Raw genomic sequence first — 27911 nt, 5'->3', positions numbered from 1 at the left:
GAGTCACATTTGGCATCTGCATTGCTGTCTGGTATTAAAATATCAACTACTAGAGTTTTGCCCTAAAAATTAGCCTTGGGAAAAACAAATTTAATGGGTTAATGAAACACTTGTTTAAAAAAATATGTAATCATTTACTTCATTTTTTGTTGTGGAGAGGCTAGACAACTGTGTATGACGAGAATTTACTACACTTCTTGCTCTTTGGGTTGTTGTCAAATGCCCGAAGCTTTGATAGATCTTTAAAAATAACTTAATATTCTGTACATATATCCAATAAGCAAACAAGCCAAAACCATTTTTGTCACACAATACAAGACCCAACTTATCCTGCCTACTCACAAAGCCTTTCAACTAACCCATGTGATTTTGTACAAGACTTCCCTCAAAAGACTTCATGATGATATTTGCAAAATTAAAAGTCTTACCTACAACAGCTAAAAGCACAGTAACAGAACATTTTTGGTTTCATTCAGCTACACAGCAGCAATTTACATGGACAATTTACATCAAACATGAGGATCCATTTTGTTGGGACTAGGGAACATCACTTTGGTTTGGCTTTAAGATATTACAACAAAACCCTGCTGGTTATTACATACCAGAGCTAAGCACTGTCCTTTAAGGACAACATTCTTTATAAGGTGACATGATTTTTTAACTTAAAATGCATTTGCTGCTGGCTGTAATTTTTCAAATACCTTTTACAAACTCCCTTATCAAATCAAACATAATAAATACCTTCTTGTGGACTAAAGTAAGCTTTGCATCAAATGTGCACATACATTTAAATGTATAAATAATAAATAAATTCACAGAAAAAACCTGCACTAAGGCTCATCTTTTCCTGAGCCCAGCACCGATATACTTTCTGAACTCTACAAATTGGCAGGTACACTATTTAATAGCAGTAGGGGGCACGTTCTGCTGCACAGACTGCTAACAAACTTCCCCAAAACTAATACAAATAATCTACTTTTGTAAAATCAACAGCATTTATGCTGGTTGGTTAGAGAAGGTAGGGATGGGTTATCTCCGCGACTCGTCGCCCCAAGGGGTGTCCATCGCTCGGAAAAAAACCATCAAAACCACCCTGTATCTACTACTGTGCCTTAAAATGTGAATCAGACTCCCCAAAGGGATAGCAACCACCATCAACTGTAGCATCAATAGGGTCAGGTCAGAGCCTTCTGTTCCTGACAGAGAATTTACCTTGGGTCAACTTCCTCGAAGACCTTTCTCACACCAAGCAACCTCAGGCAAAACCTAAACCCTAAGTACTCCCGTGATACAGTTCAAAACTGATTGTGTAAGGGTCACAGAAGGCGGAGCTTGTCATCCCCAGCATCTATAGAACAGACTCCATGTCTGAGGGTTATCACAGCCTTGCATCCAGTGAAGGACACGTCTAATGCTGTTCAGCTTCAACCAACTGAGGATTGGTAGTTGGTGTCAAGATATTTCAACATAATACCTGAACAACACTGCAAGGGGAGAACTGTTCACAGCACAGAACAATACTGACTAGGGACTAGTGTAGCTTCAGCAAACGATTGATAAACCTGTCCCATCTCGATTCAGCCAGGAAAAAATTGCCACCTTCATTTCTGCTTTATGGCCAGGCTATAGGCTACCCAAAGAGATTAGTGAATATTGGAAAGAAAGGCTATTACAGTATAACCCTACTTGTTAGTAATTATTTTGTAATTTTATGTTTTTTTTGTACTTTTCTTGAAGGAGATGCTGAGTAAAGCTACAAGTATACTAACACATACATCCAATAAAGTATTATTTTTGTAAGCTTTTTCTTTTTTTCTCACTAAAGATCATTATCGATAGACAGTTAAAATTTTCTATAGCAAATATGAAGCTAAAGAACACGAAAAATAATACAGTAGTGACAAACATTGGGTCAGTCAGTTCAACTGCCCAACAGTTACTGATGGCCGTTCCCATAATTACACTTTAACGAGACTGAAATAAAATTGAAATTAAATAATCCACCTCAACTTTCATATTCCTTCAAAACAAAAACTCAAGTGTTCAACAGAACCAGACTATCTAACAGACAGACATACTGAAGAGATCTGTAGCACAACTAATAATAATTATAAGAAAAAAAATCATTGTTGTTCACAATAAAACTGTTGCAGTGATTCATTATAGAAAGCTTTGTGCAGACAAGTAGCTTTTTTTTTGTCATTAACATCAATTAAAAACAACAACGATGCCACGTTCATTTTACAAACTATGAACGGGGCCACTGGTCTGTCTCAAGACTCCTCACATAATGATAAACTTTCCTGTCAGGACAGCATAGAACACTTAAAACTGCACGTATAGGAACGAAAGATAATCATTTTTATATATTCCTGAACATCAAACAAGCACACTATTTGGAATAAAGAAATTTACATCTCTTTGCTTGTTCCTCTTCAGGGTACAATACACATGAACAGAAATTATGCCATACGGTTATGTTTCCTGTTAGCTTGGGGGTAGGGGAGGAATGAGGGAATTTTCTTGTGGGGGCTCTGGCTCAGGGATTTCCTTGGAGACTTCAATGACGTTGCAGGAGTTGGCAATGGTGGAAACTCTTCATCATAATCATAGTCCATCTCTTCCTCAGATGACGACACGTACATCTCAGAACTTTCGCTATCCGTTCTGTGGAGTAAACAAAATTGGAGGATTACATCCAAGCTACTATAACGAAGTAGTTCTGCAACAATAAAAATGTGGCTAACTAAATTACTATTTATTGAACTTACTGTAACTTCAAGGCTCCACTGGAAGAGTAGTAAATCTCAATTCCTTAATGATATGACTAGTAGCAATTGATTAATCACTGGCACTCTGCACGTTTATAATGTACACATACATACATTGTGACAAAAATTGTCAAATATGCAATTTCCCCAAAAAAGTTCACTCGCCCCCAAAAAAATTTTCTCCCTTCCCAAAACCAATAACCGTTATCATATTCACATTTTACCGAACAGATCTTGGGTGAACCACGTATGTAGAAAATGCAAAACAGTTGCTCCAGACTCAGGAAATGGCTTACTTGAAGCCCTATAAATACAATCACACCAAAGTTCCTGCACCTCTACCTCCCAAATATATTTATAAAAAAAAAAAAAAAAAAAAAAAAAAAAAAAAAAAATTCCTGGATGTTGAAGCCCCTCCTTACCATAGATTTTACAACCAAATATCCAGTACTTCCATTCCATTCAAGACATTTATTTGGTTGGGCACAAAAATGTACAAATCTTTAATGCTGGTTAAACTCTGGGTAAACAAGTAATGCGCTCCATTTAATGATATCAACAATTATATCAGTCCTCTTTAATTACTTAGGGATATCAATATTTTCGAGAGAGAGAGATATCAATATTTTCAAGAGAGGGAGAGAGAGAGAGACTGATTCATATACTATGGTGGAAATCATTAATTTCGCATGTAGTCACTCAAAAATGTTTTGCAACATGTTCCAGAAGTTTTCGTTCACCTAACAGTAATTTGTTCTTTTGATATTTACAAGGAAATGTAATTTTCTTATTCGACTTTGGTTATTAAGCATACGATTAACAATATAAAAAAGAATGGTGAGTGAAAAATTCATATTACAAAAATTGATGAAACATTTTGAAAAATTTCACTTCAGATAATTGGGCAAGAGTCAAAGAAAAACTATTTTTCGAATCCAGATAAAAGCTTATTGACTAATAAAGTAACATTGAATAATCATCAATGAAATTACATATAAATAAAGAAAGAAAGAATTCAACCATTATTGTTGTCAAAACCAAAAAAGAAAAAATCTCGTAACGTCGTATGTTATCGTGTGACTCCACATTCGGGCAGGAAAATTAAACTAAACTGTCTCGTCACTCGCACCGATAAATGGGCAAGACTGCTGCAACACAATCATTACCTTGCATAAGACTAATGTCTCTATTGTAGATATTGCTCGGCAGCTTAGCGTAAATAAAGCAACCATGTATAGAGGAATAAAACAACAGAGAGAACGAGAAAATATGATAAATTCATTGTAAAAAGTGAAGGACGACCCCATTGTTGCATCATCGGATGATCACTGAAGGAGCTCCGCCTAACTCCCCTGACAAGCCGGTGTTGCCATAAAGAGAGAACATTACACTTTCCCTTCAAGTTGCTGCTCAAACCATCCGTAACAGGCTACATGAGACCAAAATATTATTTCATCATACTCCTGCCAAGAAACACTTCATATCAGTGAAACACAAAGAATAGAGGCTAGGGTTTGCGTTATAATCCAGTGGCCGATGATTTCTGTAAGAATCACTTTTTGCGAACAGGAGGAGACATTCTCCACTGATTAGCATGGTAGTCTTCTTCACTGCTGGTGTTTAGCATTAACTAAATTAATGTTGAACGTCTTGCTAATTTTAATTCTTTAGAAACTTAGATAATAAGAAATACAAAAATAGGTGTTATATATTCGGTTAACTTCATAAGAGGCATCAAAATGATAGGCCTAAGTAGCAATGAAAGAAGTGAGAAATTACACATGATAACTGCATTATTTATAAATATATATGTGTGTGTGTGTGTGTGTGTGTGTGTGTGTGTGTGTGTGTGTGTGTGTGTGTGTGTGTGTGTGTGTGTGTGTGTGTGTCTTGTTGCCAAGGTCTTGATTATATTCTATGTATTACAAAAACAGACATGAAATCTGTTAGTCTAGTTCAGTATATTTTATATTTATATTCTATGTATTACAAATACAGACATGAAATCTGTTAGTCTAGTTCAGTATATTTTATATTAAGTTTCACTAGTTCACAATATACATAGGATTAGTCATTCAAAAATTTGATTAATAATAATGTGCAAGCAAATCTTTACAAAAGTCGTATTTGTTGATGTTAATAAGACTAATAGTTCAACTTATAACAGTCGTAGGCCTATGTCTACAAAGTTCACACATATGAAGGAGATAAAACAACGATAGTGATGGCAGTTGAAGATGAAATATTAAAATATAAGAACAGCGATGACCTCTGAAGTATTATAGTATTATTAAGTGAAGAGCAGTATCAGAAAAAGCCCTGTTTAAGGGAAACTGCAGGTAATTTCTCGGACCCACCACTATAGTGTTCAGTTGTTTCACGCGCTTACAACTGAGTTGCCAAATAGCGCCAGATGTCGCTATTATAAGCTGTTGTCCGAAAACTTTTGAAGTGTGTTGCAAAACTTTTTTGAGTGATTGTACATACTCCCAGTTTATTAGTTAATTACTAATAAATATTGCTGCAATTCCATCAGTAGCTGTGTGCCTTTAAATTACACAAATATTATTGCAACATAACTGTGCATATCATTAATTACACAATTATTATTGCAACATAAATGTGCATATCAGTAAGTACAGTGCATTACATACTTATCCAAGGTTTCAACCACTGATTCACACAGCCTGAGCTCTAGTAGAAAAAGGTATTTTGGAGAGAGTACAGAAAAAGGCATTTTGGAGAGAGTAAGGGCTATATAAATTATTGTACAACACATCGAATAAATAAAAATATTGTTGAAATTTATCTTAAGCCCTGCAAACTCATGAAGACTGAAATGAAATTGACTGAGGAAAATCAAATGAAGTGAAAAGAAAATGTAGCTAGCTGCTCAGTACAAAACCCAACAGACAAGCCCACATACACACAAGAAGTGCATACACTGCTTTTTAATATGATTCCTACCTGTATTGTTGCACTCATTGCTGAGCATAACATATTGCCAGACCCCCTCAAACCTTACAGTTAAATAATGGTATACAAGTAGAGGGATTACCATACGAGATAGGTTTTCACACAATTGCTATACCTGCACTGGGATATTGGTGTACTTTGATAACAGGTCTTGAGACTTCAATGATAATCATGTAAAAGCTGCTTGAACTTAGGCATACATACATTTTTCATTGCAACCTTGTATAAATATATAAAGAACTATACTGATTAACCTAATTTAAATATTACATTTTATTAAGGGGTATTACTTATCAAAACAAAAAATTCTGAATATAAAAAAAAAAAACTTGCATACACGTTATCGACAAGTGAGCTGAGAACACTGTCATGTGAATCTAAATATTTACACTCCTACATTAAATGACTGTATACAAGTGTTACTATACAAGTGTTACCTTTATCAGACTTTACTCTTAGTGTACCAGATAAAACTAAAATAAATTACCCTTTCACTTATGTATATACTATATATATTACAATATGATTAACTCCTATTTATGTCGGCTACTGCAAAAAGTATAAAGGAAAATATATAACATTCTCTATGATTTCCTATCTGACACTTTATTACTGACCCTAGAAGATCTGACACTTTAATACTGACTCTTGAAGTGCTGTTTTGCAGTTTAATTATCCCAACAATGTCCAAACATCATCTAAATAATTCAATGAAGAGAATTTCCTTGAAAATTTTCTACAACATTATTTGATGTTACTGAAATCTCAACAGCTGGGAGTATAACACCACCCACTATCACCCAAATCTCAAAAAGCTAGTAATGGTCTACCTAACAACAAAAAAGTTCTGGCAAACTAATTTTTAATGGCTTTAGCAATACTATACTTTGCCCTGACAGTACTGTAATGTGTGTAACCATGACAGCACTGCAATGATTGTAATTCAACACTCATCTTCAAAGTTCTACATTTCTCAGTCATTTCTGTAATATCATCCCCTTTGTTCTATACCTTTCAGTTTGCAAAAATGTTGTGATGAATGCTCTGAAATCCTGATGACAATATGAGGGAAAACAGATAACCGCACACACCTGACCTGCATAATTAGGTCCACCACCTGCTTTGTGACAGACCCCAAACTAAAATTTAGCATTTGCATTCTAGCAAAACTACAAATACCGGCTTTACATCTGAGGGTTAAACATTCCCACCTTATCACAACATAACGCACTGCTTTTCACTCATGATTGCTAACCTCTTACTGAAGTTTCACCATCACAATGACACAAAACCCTTACCTTGGCCTTATGATAGGAGGATGCACTGGACCTTGCATTTCAACGATGGTTGGCAGCCGAGTAGTGAACTTATCGGTGGGTCTCAGCTGTCGCAGAGTTCTGTTAGAAAGCTTCCACACAAGACGCTGACGGTGAGGGGAGTGTCTCTGGTTTTCATACTGGTCCATTAGTTCTGCAACTACTTTTTGACATCGACCAAAGCTTTCGTCCCCTACCTGTAAGCAAACAGAAAAAACTATCATTAAAAAAATAGACACTTGTCAGCAAAAGCAATGAATAGAAGACTAAAACTGTTAGCAAACTTTCCTAGTTCCTTTATATGCAAATCAACTGGTTGAGTTCCAGTTTTGATACAAAACTAATAATTCTTAAAATTCCAAAAATTAACATTTTTAATTTACTTCAAAAAGACCATTAATGCAGTTGACAACCTGACCAGAAAGGATGATTCAGTTCATAAAGTCAGCAAAAACAATTGGTTAGTTTTGTCTGGGCTCCTTAGACAGCAAACCTTAGGTCCACATTCACAATGCCTAATATATACTTGGTGGAGACAGAAAGCAGTAAACCTTTGAAGTATGCAAAGTGAGCTGGCTGAACTCCCTCCGATTAATACGAACACCTCGGATAAGAGATTAAAACTCAAGTCTTGGCTCAAAAACTTTATGGGCAAGTTATCTCCCGAATAAAATAATCTAACTTTTCCTCGGGACCCAGTTCCTGAGCAATCTTTCTAAAGGCTTCCTAAGTCTTCACATGTGCTATTGAAGAAGTGACAAACATGTATCTCAAAAGCTAATTTCATATTACAATAACTTGAATCAAGTAAAAAAAAAATTTCACACACTATAGACTATCTTTCACTTTAGCTAAAAATTGGTCAATAATACTAGGAAATGCTCTCTAGTCTCCCTTCTAGTTTGAAAACAAAGGCCTCATGCCTTATCTGTCAAAAACAGCATTAAATGTCAAGGCCAATGATATGAACTTTATACCCAAATTCTAGGGATTTCTGTGGGATAATGGAAATTGAAAAGTGCATCACAAAACAAATTCCCTCTGGCAGCTGAGTTGTTCTGGAAGATGCCAAATAAAACATACTCATAAAAGTAGAGTCAGAGTTAATGTATGGAAGGATATGAAACGTTGGTGGTATGTGTTCTCATACCACAGGGCTTAACCCAGGCAAGGACCATATACCGGGAGGAAAACACAAGAGCTTTAAAAGTAAAAACATTTAAATGTTTCAGGCAGCACAATAGCAGGAGGAGTTACCGCCCCCCTTTTTTTTCTGGAATGGTTTCAACTCCTGAAATGGCCTCATCATTGCAACCTCTTGAACAGGGCATAACTTGGTGTGCAAAGGGCACATACACTACCCTGTAATTTCATTCATAAAGCCATGATGCAGACCCTATTTCATTCTTAGATAAAAATAATTCACCGTGCAGATGCAATAATGTTCATCATAATCTGGAAAAGATGAACTAACACCAGAGACAGTGAATCCACTTTGTAAGTCTATACAAAGTAGTAATGACTGTAAAGGATAGAGACAGGAGTTTTAAAATATGTTTTGTGAAGCAAGATGGCAAAAAAGGGTTGCACAGATATAACCAATGAAGTAGACAAATAAAGCCAAATTAAAAAAAATTTTGTTTAACATGGCACAGAATCTAAAGGATAAACTGGTGGAATATGATCCTTTGATGGGGCACAGCTATGTGTCACCCTTATGATCACCTAGATTTAATAATCCTGTAATGACATTTTGATACATTAAAAACAAAACTACTTTCTTTGTTCAAAGGTAGTTTACATTTTTTAATGTACCAAAATCTTATTTTGATGTACTTATCTATAAATACTACAACCTCATCTGACCCTGACTTTACCCAGATCCTCCAGTGAGAAGTTCATCATTCATTGTTCCAAGCTTGCCCGAACCTGATGACCTCTCTGACATATTGTTAATGGATCCATGGCCTAACACTGGCCATCGCAATGCTTGTGTTATTCACTTTTTCTCTTGTGTTATCACAAATGTGATAACAAGCAATTCATGATCAATAATTTTTATCCTAAACATAAAGGTACCTAGTTTGAACTTTCCAAGTTCCAATGATTCAACGACATGACCATTAGAAAGAACAGCATATCAAATATTACAAGAAGGAAAGCGGTCACAGCAAGTTTAAAAGCATATGATAATGAATAAGCAAAATTTCATTATTGCACACACAATGCGCTCATCAAATAATGGCGGCAAAGATGAGTACCATGGATCTGGAATATAAAATTTAAAGGGTCTCAAGGTTTTACCCCTTTAAGATGAAAGTCAGCTGCTGAAGCTTCAACCATAATATAATAACAGTATTTTTTAAGCAAAGACAGTCTCCAAAAAACTTGTAAGACTTCCTACACAAGTAAACTTTCTTATTATTGCAAGAGATGGCCTGGATACTTCCCCCCCCCCACAAAACAAATACATAATTTGCAAGCAAGAATGGCAGGCTAGAATTAAAACAAACTGCTTCCAGTTAAAGAAAGCCTTTCAATAATCTGGATAGAAAGTCAATACCCCACCCCTACTGAACGAAACTCAATACCCTACACCTACTTACAGAAATTCAATGTCCTACACCTACTAACAATCACACTAGGTTTTATTCAGGTTCAAGTGTTAAGAGATTCAGCAATCACACTTTAGGTTTTGTTTTCAAGCATTAAAAGATTCAGCAGCCATAAGTCTAAATCAGGAGATGGGATTGATACAATTATAACCGTGTCATCTGCATAAACAAGTAGTTTGTTTTTAGGCTAAACCAGACGCATACAGGTATAGAATGTTTTTACATAAAGGTATAATAAATAATGGAACTGCACTCACTATAATGCCCATTAACACCTCTTTGCAACTATTATTTCAAAATTCATTAACAATATCAAGAAAAGGTCCCTACCCTCCTAACTGTCTACGTTTAAAATTAATTAACAAAAGGTCTAAAAATTAAAGTATAACTAAAGCCACAATCAACCATACAAACTTCATGATTAGAATCAAGGAATTTTTGTACAACACTGAAAAAATGAAACAAAAGGCATCAAGCACCCAGGCTCTTACAAAAACCAAAAATTAAGCTATGGAAAAGACAACTGTTTCCAGCATCTACATACACATTTTTCCCAAATATCAAAACACTCAGATAAAAAGGAATTACAGAAACTGGGCATATTTGGCTGGGCGAGTGCTAAAACATTCCGAAGTTAGCTCAAGGAATAATATTATATTACCAATCCCCCAACATATGCAAACCTTCAAGCTTAGTAATCTGCAGTTATCACTATAAACAAAGGAAATATACACTGAACACCTCCCTTATAACTTCAGGTCCAGGTACAGATTCATTTCTTTATACCTTAAACCTAACCTGGCCACCTGAAAACAGGAACATGACAGTGAGTTTCACATATGGCATACTGGTTGCCTTTTCCTCAGAGTCCATGACACTACCCTCGAGTTTAAGCAAACTAAGCACAACAGAATCTAGGCCAAGGTGTGGAGATTTGAGAGAAGTGCACAATTCACACAGACAAGTTACACCTAATGGATTTCTTTTACAACAGCACTAATTATTTTTAGTTGAACCATAAAAGATCATAGCCAGAGCTCTTCACAAGGAATAATTTTTGCATACAAGGAATAATTATTGCATAAAGTCATAGATGAACAGCCTTCTACTTATCTACAAGACTGCATACAGTTAGCAATGATTGAGGATTCGTCAATCACAATTAACCAACTGAAAGTCTCAACTTTCTTACATCATTCAATGCTAACAAATAAATATATAGCTAACAGAAGCTTACAGGAGCATGACAGAAACAATCCAATGAATTTTGAAGAAATAAAAGCATGATTATGTCCAAATTTGAAGATTAACTATGCTGGTTATAGGACCAGGGGGACTTGCCACCCACTAGGTCCAAACAATTACCAAACTTCTTGTGGGCCTCTTTTATGATTTGCTCATGCCTAGATTCAAAAGCAGATTGCCAAATAACAAGAAACAGATTTCAATAATTAACTATGGTGAGCACTGAAATTACCAGGAAGCACATCAACTACTCAATTCTGTTTTGATTAATTTTTCAACTAAATAGTTTCATTAGCACATACAGTATTTTACATGAGGTTTACAATTCTAAGCAGCCTGCATACAATTGCCGAGAACCACTTACTAGCACATAAATGGGTTAACAGTAATTGTAGCCTGAACTTTCCCATTAATTAACACCACCTTGTTTCTCACGTTAAAACCATTACAAGAAGGAATTCACCGAGACACATACCTTACATATAGTTTTCAGGTGGTCGACGCATGCAAGGTGAAGTTGCCTGTTGGCAGCGTCTTGCCTCAGCTCCAATGCCAAAAGAGCAAGCGCTAGTTCTGACGGCCTGAACGTAGCGGCTGCGCCATCACACTCCACAATTTCCAGCTTATGGATCAGAGTGGTAAGGGATGGAGGAAGTGTTTGAGATGTTTGGTCTAAGTGTGGGGCAGCTAAGTGAGCGTGAGCAGCAAAAAGGAGGCGGAGAAAAGTGAGGGGCGTCACAGGTGGCTGGCAGCGCAAATCGGTGGCCAGCTTGTCCATAATGATGCGTTCCATACGGGTCACATCACCTGACGAGCACTTGCACTGAGAGATGGTGGTCAAGTCTCTGCTATCTGGTACCACCTGAGGTACATCCCGCAAGTGGTTGTATCCTGGTGTATACTGGCAGGACAGATGGAAGGCACTCACAGCAATGCAAGACAAATGCTTTGGCTGTGCCTGAAATAATAAATCGTCATCAGTATCTGGGAAATCACTAGGACCTATCACTAATTTGTAATTAACTCTTGGATATCACAATCTTTCAACATATACAATGACTCAACTTGGTTCATATTTGTCCAAATTTTAGAGGATTTAAAAGTAATTTAATCCATACATTACAGTCTAATTATGCTGAAGAAAATGTTTTGAGGCCATATAATCAATATGAGTACAATGAATTCTATAAACTATTTAAGAACTGTAGTGTGCATACTTTCATTCGTGTGAGGAACCGATCCATGATGTTAACAGCGTTGAAGAAAGTGTCAGGAGGAAGATCATACCACACCTTCAAGCAGCGCAAAACATGAGCTGACCCATTACGCATCCTCATGCTGATTTCACCACCATCCTGCTGTGGAAGAAGAAGTAGTTCAAAGCTCCTTACTGCCTTATAACCAGTTTCTAATCTAAAGAATGTTTGCACTTCTATATTTCAACTTGGAATATATGATACACTGATTCAGCAAATTTTATATTAAAGGCATCAGTTCCTGGTTTGTATATACAACACATGCATAAAAAATTTATCTTCTTCTTAAAACTAACAAAGCATGGCACAAAGTACAGTACTTTCAGATTCTTTCAACCTTCCTAAAAGATGGCTAAATGCACTTATTTCTTTCATTCATGAAGTTGGGCCACAGTTCTGTACCCAACTGCTAAATCTTTCACTGGTACGTCTGTATTAAGCTCAACTACAGGTTGCTAAGGCAGGTGCTTAACTACTCAAGGGTAATTTTTTTATCAAGAAAACCTTCTCAATATAACAAATGTAAACTTAGCCCCGCAAACTAAAGCTACTCCTATGATCTTCCTAACAACTTTGAAAAAATTATTGAAGGACTCCTCCCTTCAAAAAAAAAAAAAAAAAAAAACTTAATAAATAAATCTTTTACTTGAAGGACTCCTCCCTTCAAAAAAAAAAAAAATCTTTTACTTAAGTACTGTCTTAACATGACTAGAATAATTAAGTAGTACAAATTATGCAGATCAGTTATTCCACAATTGGTGGACCGGACTAAGCCAACTGCAATCAATTACTGACAGTGAAAACATTCAAGCTATTATAATCCATGGCAAAGGTCCCTTCAGGGTACTATATGGCTGAAAATTGATGGAAGATGATAATCTTTTAAATCAGTAAGAAGTTGAAAAAGTTTTAATTTCATCTTCAACTTCTTCCACAGTAATCCCACTATTCACTTTCCCATTATCTACACTACACAATTATTGAAAACTTTTCTTTAGTTTGAAACAAGAGTTGGCACATCTGCTGGGGTTCACAGTTCGTCTGTTGTGACTTTTGTGTGTCGACAGCACCACCACCTGCCAAGTAGCAGAGGGGGGTCTTACCTCCCCAGACCAAGTTATGTTCTCAGAGTAATCATGATACAGGGTTGGCTCATATCTTGTATGTGCAGTGTACGGTTTAACATCCTGCAAGACCTCATTCAAATGAAGGAGAACCTACAGTCAGACTTGGAAGCAATTGGATGAAGAAAAAAAAAAAATGAGAAGTTGCTGTTAAACACTGGGTCAGCATCAGTGTTACAAAGACAGTTAGGGAAAAATTAAAGATCAACCATTACCAATGGCATTCAGCATCATGTAAATTTTTTTTTTATATAAATTATTGGTTTTTCCTACATCCTCTATGCTTTTCTGCATCATCTACCCACCAAACATGAGAGATACAATTGCCAATTTGCTCTGTTGTCCCCCAATCAATTTTTACAATAAATATTACAAAGTAAGTTCAAAAATCTACATAATTTGTCATTTTTCTCCAATAGATTCCCATCCTCCCTTTGCAAGATGTCTCATCTGGGCTTTTCAGATACATACCAACAACAATTAAAACTGAATAGTGTACACTCAAGAGTAACTAGCATTGCAGAGCTTTGCTTTGCAGTTAAATCAGCTAAAATTTGTAGTGAGAGGCCTGAGAGGAAGACTATCTCTCAGCCCAGACAGGAGCAGCTTAAACAATCCACTCTTCTGTGGAATCATCAACACTTAGTACATGTCCTTATTCATAGGAGAGAACTAAAGTAGCTTGCATGGTGTAAAGCAACACTGATTTAGAGATACAGGTGTCTGAAGGTTGGTTTTCGAGTGTGGTCTTGCCTAGTGAAAGCTCATGGAAAGGTTTCGGACACTTCAGAGGAAGGTATCGGTGTTTCAGAAGAATGGCAAAAGATATGGTCAACAGGCAATAGGTTATCACATCCAAAATATATAGAGCAGACAAGAATGAGTTACTGTACTGTGAGTCCGCACAGGCAGACAAGTCACAATTTCTTGGGTGATAGTTTAAGCAAACATCATGTCTTGCTAAGTGCTAACCTGAACAAATTCCTTAAGACTTCAAGCAGTCAAGGGGGATTCTCAGCCACTATCACTGTAAGATTGTTTCACAAACTATTGCAATAAAGTCATCCACTACCAAATAGAGGAGCTTGGTAGTCCTAAAGGTCCAGTCAAGGCTCTCCTACTTACTGACAATGTGCTTGAGCATCTGCCAAACAAGTTTGTTGCCCAGAACTAAGGAACCGAGTGTCTTTTTCCCTCCCATTATGACTTCTACCCTTCAACCAATGGCCCAAGGTATTATCATGGCAGCAAATAAGCACTAGCAACAGAGAATGCCATATGAAGTGGTGGTGGTGTATGAGGAAGAATTTGACTAGTATACTCATGGAATATAGCCCCTGCTGAATCTTTAGTACTACTTCCAAAGTAAAACTCAGCAACAGAGCTGTTTGTCATGACATTTTGTTCCAGCATTGGAGTGTACACACACTAAGTGGGCATTAAGGTGTTAGTGTTTGTACGAGGACAGCTGTGATCTTGGATATCAGACTTGTCAAATGGGCTAATATCCAGAAAATGATGATAGCAAAGGAAGGCCCTAACCATTCAGGCCATGGCTTACCAAGAACCAGGAAGTAACTGACAGCCTCAGCAAGTTTAAAGGCCACTGTTAGTGTAACAGGAAATGGTTAGGCAATACCCTGGTTGAATCCTCCTATAATGCAGCACTAATCCTTCTGTCAGTAGGATTGAGGATTTCTTCTGGACTGCTCCCCAACAGCATTAAAACCAGGCCATCCAATACACTGACTGCCATCACTGTTCCAAAGTCACACCCCTTGCTTTGTTCACAGACCTTCATTAAACCATTGTTTACATCCCAGTAGAGTAGAGAGAAAAAAAAAAAAAAAAAAAAAAAAAAAAGCCCAATGCCATCACACCACCTTCTCATATGCCTGCCAGTGCTGCCATGGGTTACCTGCTGGAACTGAGGAAGTGCAAAGCCTGTTCAATTACAAATAGCTGCATGCATGAAACAGTGGATATGCTGGCCTTAAATAGGACATCATATTCCTACTGACAGAGGTAAGTCAATCAGAACACTGCAGTGAGGGAATGGAGGGAGGAGGCTCAGACATTTCAAGCACTGTACAATCATTATTGGTCTTTCGTTAAACTTATCTCAATACTGTGTGATGGTACAGTGAATTAAGAGCAGATATGTAATCGGGTAAACTAGCCTGTAGTAAGGTGGGTCTCTAAGAAGACATTTTTCCCGGTTAACAATCATTTCACGGGTGTACAAGAATTGCAAGTAAATGTTTTTAAATCATTCATTTAATTACACTGCAGTGCTGTTTTGTTCTTTCTCTGTGGATTCTACATGTATTTTGATTGTGCATCTTCTACATCGAGGCACTTTAAAAGGCCAGGATTTTTGAACGGCCAAGCACCTAAGCACACAGTAGTCATATTTAATTTGTACTTCACAAAAAGGGTACTTTTGATCTATTGGCGCAACTAACACAGGATACTGGATTTGCCTCCTTGACATTAAGTTTTCCATCATTTCCCAACACTCATCTCACTTGCCATCATTTCCAGAAGTTTAATGCGATGATGCTTTAATTTTCTTACACCATTGCCAGGCCTGTGGCCTTAAATAAAATCTACATCCATGACTTTCACAAACGTATTAACAAAAACAGGGTACAGGCCACATTACTCACCAGTCTCTCTTAACTCCAAAACATGCATTGCCTTTCTCCCCCCAAAATACCAATGTACACTTGTCCTAATGCAGAACCTATGAAATGAACAAAATAGAATCCACTTATGAGTACACTTTCTCCCACCTTGAATGGAGTACTGAGGTTTCTGTAGAGCATTTAGTTTTTCTTCCTAATTAAAAAAAAAAAAAAAAACTTTCCACAGCCCATACTACACTTCCAAGTAGTACGAATAAAATAAGTATTTATTTAAGCATCATAATTTATATTTTTTCTGGCTAGACAAAAACAGAGCCTTTTATGAGGTTGGATATTCCTGTGTGAGCTGGAATCAGCTGTTGCACCTTGGCAACAAGGTAGTTTGGCAAGTGGAGGAATACCCCCATTCACTTGCCATCACCAAGCACATTTTCTTTCAGCATCAGAGGCAGTAAGGTGGTTGAGGTGGGAAGTATGATAAAGGTTCTGGTTAGTATTCATAAGAAAAGCACTGCAATGGGGATCTTGACTCAAACAGCAGGCATGGAGAAGTAATTTTCAGCAGGTCGAACAGGCTGGTTTTGCCTCTCACTTGGCCTGTTCTCCCCAACACACACACACTCGCCCCACTTCCATCGCTTTATTGAACAACTCTGTCTACTAAACCTGCTGTTACCAAAGGAACGTATGCATGCCCCTTTCCCCAAGTAAGGGGTCCCTTTTTACAAAACTAGCTGCAATGGTGGGTTACGGAGCATTTTGAAAAATATGACCTGACCCAACATTGCTCATTCCTTTCTTAACTACTTGGGGAATTCAAGTATTAAACCAGATAATTAAGGCCTTATTATTACTGTAAGTTTAATCAAGTCAAGTTCTCCCTTCCATAGTATTTTCACCTTTGGAGCAGTTGGTAAACATCTGCAGCCTACATTTACAACAAGTTACTTCTATGACTTTACTATATTTGTTAGAACAGTCATACAGTGATGCTACGATGACATTTTGGACTGTCATAACAAAAATGAGCAATAGTTCACCTCGGTTCCATTAACAGCACATCTAATATCTATACTAATTTGGCATTGCTTAGCAAGATATTCACTGGCAACATTCATCCAGAAAATTAGCATGGTAAAGTTACTCTATCCTGCCAACTTCAAGGATAAAGGGGCACTTCCTTATGCAAGTGCACCTCATCCTGAACTCTGCTAACTTGTCAAGTAACACTATTTGCTTGGCTATATTTTTGTCTACCCTGAAAGCCATCGCAACTGAAATATAAACAAATTGTACCCCAGGCACCTTGAAGTTAATCATGCATTGAGGTTGGTCCCTGTCCTTGAATGCATCACCCTGAACTTCTCTAAAATAGAATTGTACTTTCACATATACTATAATCAAGTTGAAAATAATACTTCTGCTCACCATTTGACACAAAAGGATTCCAAGTGACATAAATATGACTACTAACTCCATATCAATTATGTAGAATTCAACCAGTATCTTCCAATTTTTTCAATTATTTTAAACATAATTACACTTTTGTTCTCAAGGGAGTAACTGTAGTTTTCATATACTTTTCAAAGGAAAGTGTGTGGGGCAATATTTTTATATCAAACTACTGCCATTATGATTTTCTGTGCATGAATGTAACCGAGTCTGAATATAACAATGCTAACATTTTACTATATGCCTACTGTTTGTAGATGCAATTTTTCGGTTATTGCAAGCTTCTCTGCATTACATACAATATTAGTGTTTAGTAATTCCAATCATGTCACTTGGGTCTAATTAGTATGACGTTTGCTTGAGAACGACCTTGAGTAAGGGCGAAAGATCTACAGTCCACTGTTTCACTTTATGTATGTGGGTATATATATTTACAAACAAACAACCACACTTATGTATAAATATATATATACATATAAATGTATGTATTAATGTATGCATATGATATATATATGTATTAATGTATGCATATGTATATATATATATATATATATATATATAAATGCAATGTAACATTGTGAAAATGCAATGTAATATTGTGAATATATATATATATATATATATATATATATATATATATATATAATATATCATGTTACGGTTACGGACATCAGAATTACTTTATATTCTTAAATTTGGATCTAAGGCTTTATGGTGACAAACGTACCGAAACACTAAGGAATTCGAGAAGTTACGTGGTAGTGTGGTCATAACAAATACCCATCTGGTAAAATGAGTGTATGTATGTGTATATAATATATATATATATATATATATATATATATATATATATATATATACACACGCATTATACTATATAGCGTTCTCTTCTATCAGTGTACCCCATGACCTATCATACACCCAAACCCAAAAGAATGTAAATGCGTTGGTCGGTTGCACTCGTACGCCCAGTTTTGATCATCTACATTACTGCCATTACGTGCCACTGATCATTTGGCGACAAACTGAGAATAACGAAAATGTCGATAGGCCTAACTTCAGATTCCGTTGCCTAAAATCATCTGTCCACCACCGCCATGGCAGCATAAAACTCAGGGAATTTCATTCGATTTAAGGACGAACTATTTTACAAGGAAGAAACTGTGTCTACTCGTCTCCAAACAGGCCACTTGGCGAGAAGCTCTGCTCGAAAACACCGCTACCCCGTACGACCAACGGTGGCCAAAAGCAAAAGTTAAAAATAGCTGACGACGTCATTAGGAGGGGAATTTAACAAAGATGGCAACACTGCTTAGATACCCACGGAACTAGCGTGGAGGGGAGGGGAGGGGAGGGAGTAGGTGGGGAAGGGCACTACTAATCCATACGTTGACTTCGTAAAGGTGATGTTGCCTTCCAAATATGAAGCCGTTGGAACGATTCATGAGCTCTCTGAAGAGAAATTCTTCTTCACATCGAGTCATGTATGCAACATTTGCTCAAAATAGTTAAAACAGTTAAGCCTGAACAACACAAAAGTGTCATCTTTTTGGCTAAACAACAAACAAATATTGGACGACAACTGTTCGAACAACAAATACGCGTGAGAGAGAGAGAGAGAGAGAGAGAGAGAGAGAGAGAGAGAGAGAGAGAGAGAGAGAGAGAGAAGACAAAAGTGACATTGTCTCTTTGACTAACCAAAAACCAAATATTGGACGACAACTGATCAAACAACAAATACGCGAGAGAGAGAGAGAGAGAGAGAGAGAGAGGCGGGCGAGGGGGCGGGGTTCGAACGAACGCTCTCTCGGGAAATGACGACCGACTTGGTTGGCCCTTTAATTTCAAATGGGTTGTGAGCGAGCGATGAAGGCAACGACGACGCGAATGCCAGCGTCTCAAACCCTACTCTTGTTTTTTTTCCTTGAACGTCATTACGTCGCGAAAGACATTACTAGGTCACATTACGTCATTTTAATGTCCGTGTTCATGGATGCAAGTAGTCAATAGATGCATGAACTAAAAAGGCCAAGACTTGGAAGCAAAATTCTCAGCATTAACGAAATTACGAATAAAAATTTTAATATCCCTGTTCATAGATGCGAGTAGTCAATAATATGAGCGAATAAGGCCACGACTTGGAAGCAAAATGCTCCGCATTTAACGGATTTACATATAAAACCTGTTACAGAGAGAGAGAGAGAGGGAATTTACTGCATTTACGCCCTCCCCAACCACCCCTTGCCATTCAGTTACCCCAGTGAGATTATCATCATTATCAAAATAGTTTATAACCAGACCAGTGAACTGACAAACTTGAAGAGCCTAACGGAGAAGGAGGACAAGAGGTCCCTTGGAGTACCTAACTACACCAACAGAGGCCTGACCCTAGTAGCTAGCTGCTGTACCCTTTGGCTTCAAAACTAAATGCGATGCCCCGTGATGGGTCTTTAATTGTGATGCCCCGTGATGGGTCTTTCCTTGAGGAACTTACCTTGGCAGCGTGGGGAAGTGCCAAGGAAGGCTGGTATTTAGGCTCGAGGAGAAGGGCCTCAAGCAACGGCGTCAGCAGGTCTAGGCTACTGTCAGCTGCCATTGCAGCAGCAGAGACAGCAGGAAGCTGAGCACAAGCCATCTCCTAAGTACCAGCTATCGATACACACAACCCACACTAACCAGCTGCACCACCTGCGGACAGAAAGGGGTCGTTAGTTTATTTTGTATACAAAATAACTATATAATCACGTTTCCTTGGAAGTGAAGATGGGAATGAGCCCAGTTCCTTCTTCCACACCCACAGGGAAAAAAAAGAATTGGTTTATCTGTAGGACGTAGCAAAGTTTTTATACATATATATATATTCACTAGGATAACGAAGGTGACGCCACTTCCCACCTGTCCAACTTGGTTTACTGCATCTTGCCGTTTTTGGTGTCCATGGTTAACAAAGAGAGGAAATTGGGGAGGAGTTGCTGGAGACGAAGGTCCTCGATGCGGGAGGCATAGAGGAAGGTGAATCGATAAAATCTTTGGCAAAATTATCTTGAATGCGGAGCGTGGGGGCGTGCAGACACTCGCATGGCACACGGGGAGCCCTTTAGATATGTCCTTTCATGGGAGATCGAGGCTCGGCGCCGATTATCACAGATACGATTTGTACAAGTCTGACGGACCACTCGCGTGACACTGTTCTCCCGACCGAGGTTTTGTTTTTACTGACTGCCTCCGCTGCTGCTGCCGCCCTCCTCTCTCACCACCACAGGGGCAGATGGCTTGTGCGCTGTGCACCTTCGCTCTCCGATATTCCTCCGCCCGAGCAAGTAGTTCCGCCAGATATGGCTAAAAATAAAGGTTCCCTCACCTTCTTTTTATATTTTATGCAAGGCTTGTAAATGAGTGATAACATACGAATACTTTAGTCAGAGGTTTTTAAGATAATAACCTCATTTTGTCAAGTTTCCTAATGATTGCTTTGTTCATCAGCTGATGGCTGGGGAAGGGGGGAGGAGGATGGGGGTCAAATATTGATGTTTAGCTCCTCCGTGCAAGTTTCTAGTTTTCGTCATCCGACTAGAAACGTCCGACGTTAGAAACAAGTAGAAACAAACTATTTGCAACTGAAGTAACGCAGCTTTCCCAGATACTAGTAAAACAAAGTACTCCTTACGTGCGTGATAGATAGGGATAGACAGTCTTGCATCAGACAACTCCCCCTGTGGCCTCTGTGGCCGTGACGTTCGTAACTCCATAGGGAGGCCTGGAGGGTCGGTTAGAGTAGGGACGGGAGGTTTGACAACTGCCATGTTGCTTTATTTACAAATAAAAAAAAATCGTTACTCTCCATTCATGTGTCTTCAATCCGACGAGAAATCGTGTACATATTAGATTGCTTTTCAAAACAATCGCACTCTCAATGTAAGGTTCGATCATTGTAAACAATGCAGCGAGTCTTCCTCACTAGCAAGAAAATAAATAGTGGAAGATCATATTTCAACGGCCGATCCAGACGAGTAATTTCATCTGGGGAAGCAAAACCAATCATTTGCTACACAATCACCTCTGGATTCGCTGGAAAAAGGGACAATAAGCACGGCAACAATACATCTAAAAGAGGTGGATTAAAGCAACTTGAAACTATCCGGATGAACACCTGTCTATGGAATTGTTTTTAGTTTGCAGGTCTGTTTATATACCATAATAACTGAACCTGACGTCAGTCATGCGCCCTTGCTAAGAATACAGTTCTCATATTTGCTGTCCTTCATCTTCTGTCGGATCCAAGGCGGTTTTGTGGATCAGTGACCTTTTCATTTGAATAGTCAGGTGGATTCTCTGCCCCTTTTTCTACAGGTATATTCTACTTTCTTCGTAATTCTACACCTCCCGAACAGGTATCACAAAGACACATGCACTAGGAGACTGAATGGAAATCAGTAATTGCAAATATCTACCAAGGTGATTACCATAGTTCCAAAATACTGTGCCACATTTTTCCACATTAACAAGATTAGCATTAAGGCCTGTCCACACTAGGAAACTTGTTTGGAAACAAAGTTTGCAAACAGTTTCTTGGAAATTGTTTGTAAAAAGTGACTGGTAGATTCTGCACAGCTTGGAAACTGTCTGCAAACAATGTTTCCTGTCCAGACCGCAGTTGTCGATAGGGTTCCTGTTGATGTAGTAGCCTCTGTATTTGACTCTGCAGTTTTAATGCACCCGAGGAGCGATAAGAGAAATGAAAAAGAGATGGGTGAGGGAGTTCTTAGAAAAAGGAGTGTTCATGCTGACTTGCTTCTAGCGGAATTGAAAATAGATGGGACAAGTTTTAACAATTTCGTTCGAATGTCTGCTACTGAATTTGAAATACTTTGCGGGTGGGGGCACCCAAGATATCTTGAAAGGGTACCACATTTAGAAAATCTATTTCACCCTCCATCTGACTGGCTGTGACACTGAGGTACCTGGCAAGTGGAGATTCGTTTAGAGTCTCATGTACTATACACCTTCAATATCAAAGCAGACCATCTCAGTTGTGGCTCCCGAGGTATGTGCAGCTCTGATCTCAACACTGAAAGATTATGTAAATATGAATATGTACATATGTATGTGCACATATCGGTGTGTATATGTATATGTACACATACATACTGTATGTAAAAGTGTATATATGTATTTATATGTGTATGTATTTATATATATACACATATTTACATATACACTACATAATACAGTATATATATATATACATTATACATGTATATATAAATATATACACATACATTACATATATACATTATACATTTCTATATATACATATACATACACTAAATGTTTTCTATTCTGGATGGAACAAATATAAGGTAAAAAGTGTTTGCAAACAGTTTGTAAACTTTGTCTCCAAACAATGCTTCCTAGTGTGGGCAGGCCTTTAGTTATACACTGCACCATTTTACTCTTTCTTTCACGCACAGCGGGAACCTGTCGTTTTCTTTAAATATACATCAGTTTAAATAATAACTATAATAAGATTCTGGATGAAGATCTAGACTTAGACCAACACCCAAATGAATTCAGTTGTTCACTGGAATTGGGGGGTATTTTAAACATCGTTAAAATCCAACCATCAATTTCAGGCAATCTGAATGACCTCACAAATCCCAGCGCTTACTTTTGGTCTAAATTCTATCTTCTATGTTAACGCCGGGAACACCAAAGATTAAACAAAGTGTCTCGAAGTTCAGAAGACCAGACCCTCGACGGACATTGTGCAATTCATCAAGTGCGCTGAGTGAACTATGTCATAAAACCCAAATGACTTCGTGAACAGGAAAGATGGCAAAAACGAACCGTGCTGATAACGAGAAAGATTATGGGTACAATCTATGGTACCTGGTGGAAATGAGCGCAAGAACACAAAAGCTCTTCATCTAATCGGTCATAACCTCTACTTCTTGAGAAGTGAGATAAAGAGAGGAGGCAGACTATGACAGAAGCTGCCAGGAAAGAAAATCATGAATAGACTAGAAATAAAAAGCAAAATATGAAGAGAGAGTACAGTAAATAAGAAGAGCTATGCCAGCTGGTTCATTTATGAAATATATATTGAACATTATTTTCACTGTCGAAAGAAACTTGAAGGTACAACAGAATGCATTCGATGCTTTCAGTAATGATTTAAGATCAAAGTCTTGGGTCTTTTCAGTACAGAGACTTTGCCTGACTCTACTTGTGATAATTCTATACGATAGCTTAGCTAATGATTGTATGGCTAACCTAACAAATGGCCTTTGGTTAACTTGACTTAATCCAGGTTAAATGGCTAACCCGACGGTGGGCAGAGTACTCTGAAAAATGGATAATCTGCAGAAGCCAGGATAAATTTATTTAATGGACCAGATTACTCTGCCCAATGAATACCAAGATGGTAGATGGGGTAAAGAGCTCAGTGCCTAACTCTGCTGTAGCCGGAAAAACAATTGCAGTAGGTAACCTGACAGGAGTTCTGAAAAAACTGTCAATGGCTAACTTCACAGACATTGGGAGCAATATTTTCACTAGCTAACCAGAGGATACATGTTGCATATCTGTCCAGAGATGAGACTGTTGGTACTCACAGTAAAAAAATGCTATATGGCAGCTAGAATAAATCTGTCCAGTGACTGCAGCCAATGTGGTGCATAATTCTTTGCTTGAAGAGCTTACTATCAAAGTCTCAGAAAGTGTAAGCCTTGCTGGGAATGAGAGACTGAGTGGGTGAACATTCTGCAAACAAGGATATACCTTCCATGAATCAGATCAGTGATTGGATCAAAGTGCAGGATTCACACCGAGTTCAACATGAGGTTACATACTTTGTATAAAGGAAACAAAAACTCTGTAGATGAAGGCGGTTCAGTCTTGGTACTAATAAGGTACACTGTAAGTTACAATCAAAGAGGATAGAAAAGAGACATTTCTCTACAACAGGAACTTTAAACATAAAAGTATCCACAAACCTCAAGCTAAATTTCAATAGGGTAGATGTATAGGAATCAGTATCATTCACTGGAATAAAAAAACTGGAATATAGTGAATGAATCATAACTTACCATAAAAATATAGTCTGGATAAATATTACTAGAGTGCACTGAGTCAGCCACTCAATCATCGTTGGGGCTCATTCCAGTGATTCAATGTTTACTTACCGTGGCCATGATGGATATCATTGGCGTCCACAGTTATATGAGTTCTGATCTGCATTCATCTGGAAGTAAAGCATAAAAACTCTATTATTCTCTTTCCCATGATATTCTTGGGGTTGACCAGATTACTTGAAGACTTGACAAAATGAACCATGCATTATTGGCTTATGAAGGTCTGTCTCAAAGTACAGACTGCAGGTACAGAATGACTGATTTTTAAACAAAGAGCACCATATGTTGATTCAGTGGGCCAAGGATGGTTTCCTAGTGACATGAAAGCATACAGAGAGAAGGGGAGAGAAAAATTACCTTGGAAATACTGATCATTTCTCACATTTTCTTCCCACAGAAGTGGGTCAGTAAGGGCAGAATGAAGAGCGGAAGTAGCAGTTCCCAACTGGGAGAAATAGAGCAATCAGCTAAATGTCAATACAGAAGTGACTAACATGTAAGGCCTAGACCCTAATAACCCATAATCCTAAGGAACCACCAAACAATAATTACAAATACTGTACTAGCTACAGCTCAATAATACAGTGAAGGAGCTTGTAAGGCTGTATCTGAAATATATGTGTGGGGATCATAAAGGACTTAAAAGTGGGTAGTGAGTAAATTTCAGCAGAGAAGAGTGCTGGAACCAGAAGGGAATGAGTGTTCATGATCATAACCCCAAAGCAGAAAAGGCACTGAGTGACTGGTGGGCACAAAACTGTAGATTACGGCTCACAAGATCTAAACCAGAACAGTGCAACACGATCATTATAATGGACTATGCACCAACAATTGACCTGTCCAAAGACATGGAGGATGAATTTTATATAGAACTGCAGAATGTTATAGATCAAGCACCAGAAAGATGTAAGAATTGTTGTTGGTGATGGGAATGCAAAAACTGATAGATACAGTGAAGGTATGAAGGATGTTATGGGCAAGGAAGTCCTGAGAAAGACTGCCAAGAAAAATGAGGTGTAATTTATGAGCTTTGTGCTGCATATCATTTGGTAGTTAGAGGTAACAAAAGCTGACAGAGTAACTAGGGTTCATACAGCAAAATTTCTTGGAGGGGAACATCAAGAGGTTTTTGCAGCTGAATGATTTGCAGTTCTAGGAACCATATCTGAGGAAAAGCAGACAATCAATGAGGAATGGTTTGATATCAAGAATATATATGAGTCTGCTGGCAAAGCAATACTAAGATGAGGGATAACAAGACAAACCTTGGCCTTAAGAAGAGACCTGGGAAACAACAAAGGGTGAAGAAAAGCAAAAGGTATACGGAGGCAAAGTAGAATGTGTCAAGTATTCAAGTCTAGATAGTGAAGTTAAATGAAGATGAAGAAGAAATAAGAGAGAACATTTGGACAAACAGGCTGATGATGGTGACAAAGCCATATTTTCAGGGAAGGGGGTTGGTGTTAGGATTGCATACAGAGTTATAAATGAAATATCCATGGGTGAAAAGGAAGAGAGGGAAAATAACTATTAAAAAGAGGGATGGGTCAGTAATTTCTGAGAAAAAAGGAAGACAAAATTGGGTGCAACATTTTTGTGGGGTTATGAATAAAAGACATGAGAGGGATGAGTAAATGATATACCAGACTCTGAAGATCTGAATATACTTACAAATAAATGCCGATGCACAAAACCACTCGCAACAGGCTACATGTGGCCAAAGCATTTCATGATGTTCTTATTAAGAGGCCCTTTCTGTCAGAGAATCACAGGGAAGAATATTAGGATTCAGAGGCAATATGGAGTCAGCACTGATTTCATAGCAGAAATTACAGAAGTTCCTTATGTAGATGAGAGTGTGAGGTCCCAGACCCTCAGGGCATCCTCGCTTCAAAACAGAAATCTATGTGACGCACCGAGTGCTCCCAAGAAACACAGATTCAGCACTCCTGATTCAAGCAATCTTTTACACATTTTTCAGAAGCTACTGTATGTCACAGTTCCTCATAGGATGGGTCGGTATTGTTCTCAGCTAGCACTCTGTTGGTCCCGCATTCGATTCTCCGACCGGCCAATGAAGAATTAGAGGAATTTATTTCTGGTGATAGAAATTCATTTCTCATTATAATGTGGTTCGGATTCCACAATAAGCTGTAGGTCCCGTTGCTAGGTAACCAGTTGGTTCTTAGCCACGTAAAATAAATCTAATCCTTTGGGCCAGCCCTAGGAGAGCTGTTAATCAGCTCAATGGCCTGGTAAAACTAGTTTTAGGGTATACTTTAACTTTATGCCATTGTTAGAACTATAATTACTAACGTTTGTCAGGCACTGCAAGCTTTCCAACCATATGTATTTGAAATCTCTTCCTAATTTGTATACAGAATTGTTAACCATTCTTCAGGTGTGAGAAGACACATCTAACTGCATATAGATATCACTCTGTTTTTCCCAAATGTCAAATGCTTCTTTTACTCTCTCAAAAGTTCTTGACCTGTCAGCAATTTGTTAATATACCAGAATACACCTTGACTCAGCCTCTTACCTGCAGCCTCATTATAAGATGATGATAAAAAAAGAGATGGAGATGGCTTGGACATGTCTGTCGCACCTTATCATGTGTATTTTCAGAGTTCTCATAATGCTGCTGAGGTCTACCAATTGTTTTATAAAGATAACTGAATGGACTTGTTTGCCAGACATAATGTTTATTTTTGTACTACATGGTATCTAATTATACTTTGAACAATGATGTCAGTACACCTAGATAATCACAAGAATCTTAAGCTTGATTTCCTATACACCAACAGCGAAGACCTCCCTGGGAATGGCAGGGAAAGTCTTCTCATCGCATAAGGTACAATTCCTTTTGTATTGTGAGCAAAGTGGAGCCTCTCCCTCTTGTGATTCTCAGATGGAAAGGGTTTCTTAACAGGATTATGATGAAATGTGTTGGCCACATATAGCCTGTTGCATCCAGTTTGTGCATTAACACGAAGTTTTGAAATTAATTTCCTTCCTTGATCATAACGCCAGTTGTCACTAGCGCGCCGATGATCTGGTGATCTTGGTGAGCAGCATTGCAAAGGGTTAACCCACTTTTGTGTAACATGTTCACACGTCCTCTTCTTTATCTCTCCCACACTGAAACATTAGCATTGTGCAAGTTAATGATCTCTGAACTCAGAGATAAGGGGACGTTCACTTGCTGATGATCTTATCTCCAGAAGTCGGCGGCTCTCTTCTTTCCCTGCCAATGTGTGACGTTCTGAGATAAGATACGAGATTACGGAAGGGTTTTTCCTTTCTTCCTCGGCGTGTTTTCGATGACCAGTGCGGAAGAGGTTTTTCTTTGTCCTTAGAATACTTATGACAGTA

General features: G+C 38.0%; 1 protein-coding gene across 2 annotated transcripts; it reads right to left on the bottom strand.

The window, feature by feature from the left end:
• Nucleotides 1–113: 113 nt before the first annotated feature.
• Nucleotides 114–22121, bottom strand: CycG (cyclin G). Of its 2 annotated transcripts, none has more exons than XM_067082987.1 (6): nt 20299–22121; nt 19898–20091; nt 12141–12281; nt 11399–11881; nt 7046–7260; nt 114–2667 (listed from the first exon to the last, which is right to left on the bottom strand). In XM_067082987.1, the coding sequence occupies exons 2-6, from the start codon at nt 20036–20038 to the stop codon at nt 2463–2465; spliced, it is 1185 nt and encodes a 394-aa protein (XP_066939088.1). In that variant the 5' UTR covers nt 20039–20091; nt 20299–22121; the 3' UTR covers nt 114–2462. The 2 variants fall into 2 exon arrangements, with proteins under 2 accessions (XP_066939088.1, XP_066939089.1); XM_067082988.1 differs by having other exon boundaries at nt 12141–12278; nt 20299–20663.
• Between the last annotated feature and the right edge of the window lie 5790 nt (nt 22122–27911).

This window comes from Macrobrachium rosenbergii, chromosome 40 (assembly GCF_040412425.1).
Source record: "Macrobrachium rosenbergii isolate ZJJX-2024 chromosome 40, ASM4041242v1, whole genome shotgun sequence".
NCBI lineage: Eukaryota > Metazoa > Arthropoda > Malacostraca > Decapoda > Palaemonidae > Macrobrachium > Macrobrachium rosenbergii.
This window is presented reverse-complemented; position numbering and strand designations above follow the sequence as displayed.

Bases quoted from the DNA above. Each gene is read 5' to 3' on its own strand.
- CycG (XM_067082987.1), bottom strand. From the start codon at position 20,038: ATGGCTTGTGCTCAGCTTCCTGCTGTCTCTGCTGCTGCAATGGCAGCT. The intron at 12,282-19,897 runs GTAAGTTCCTCA...CTTCTTCCACAG, and splicing joins CACTTCCCCACGCTGCCAAG to CAGGATGGTGGTGAAATCAG. The intron at 7,261-11,398 runs GTATGTGTCTCG...GTTTGCTTACAG, and splicing joins ACCTGAAAACTATATGTAAG to GTAGGGGACGAAAGCTTTGG.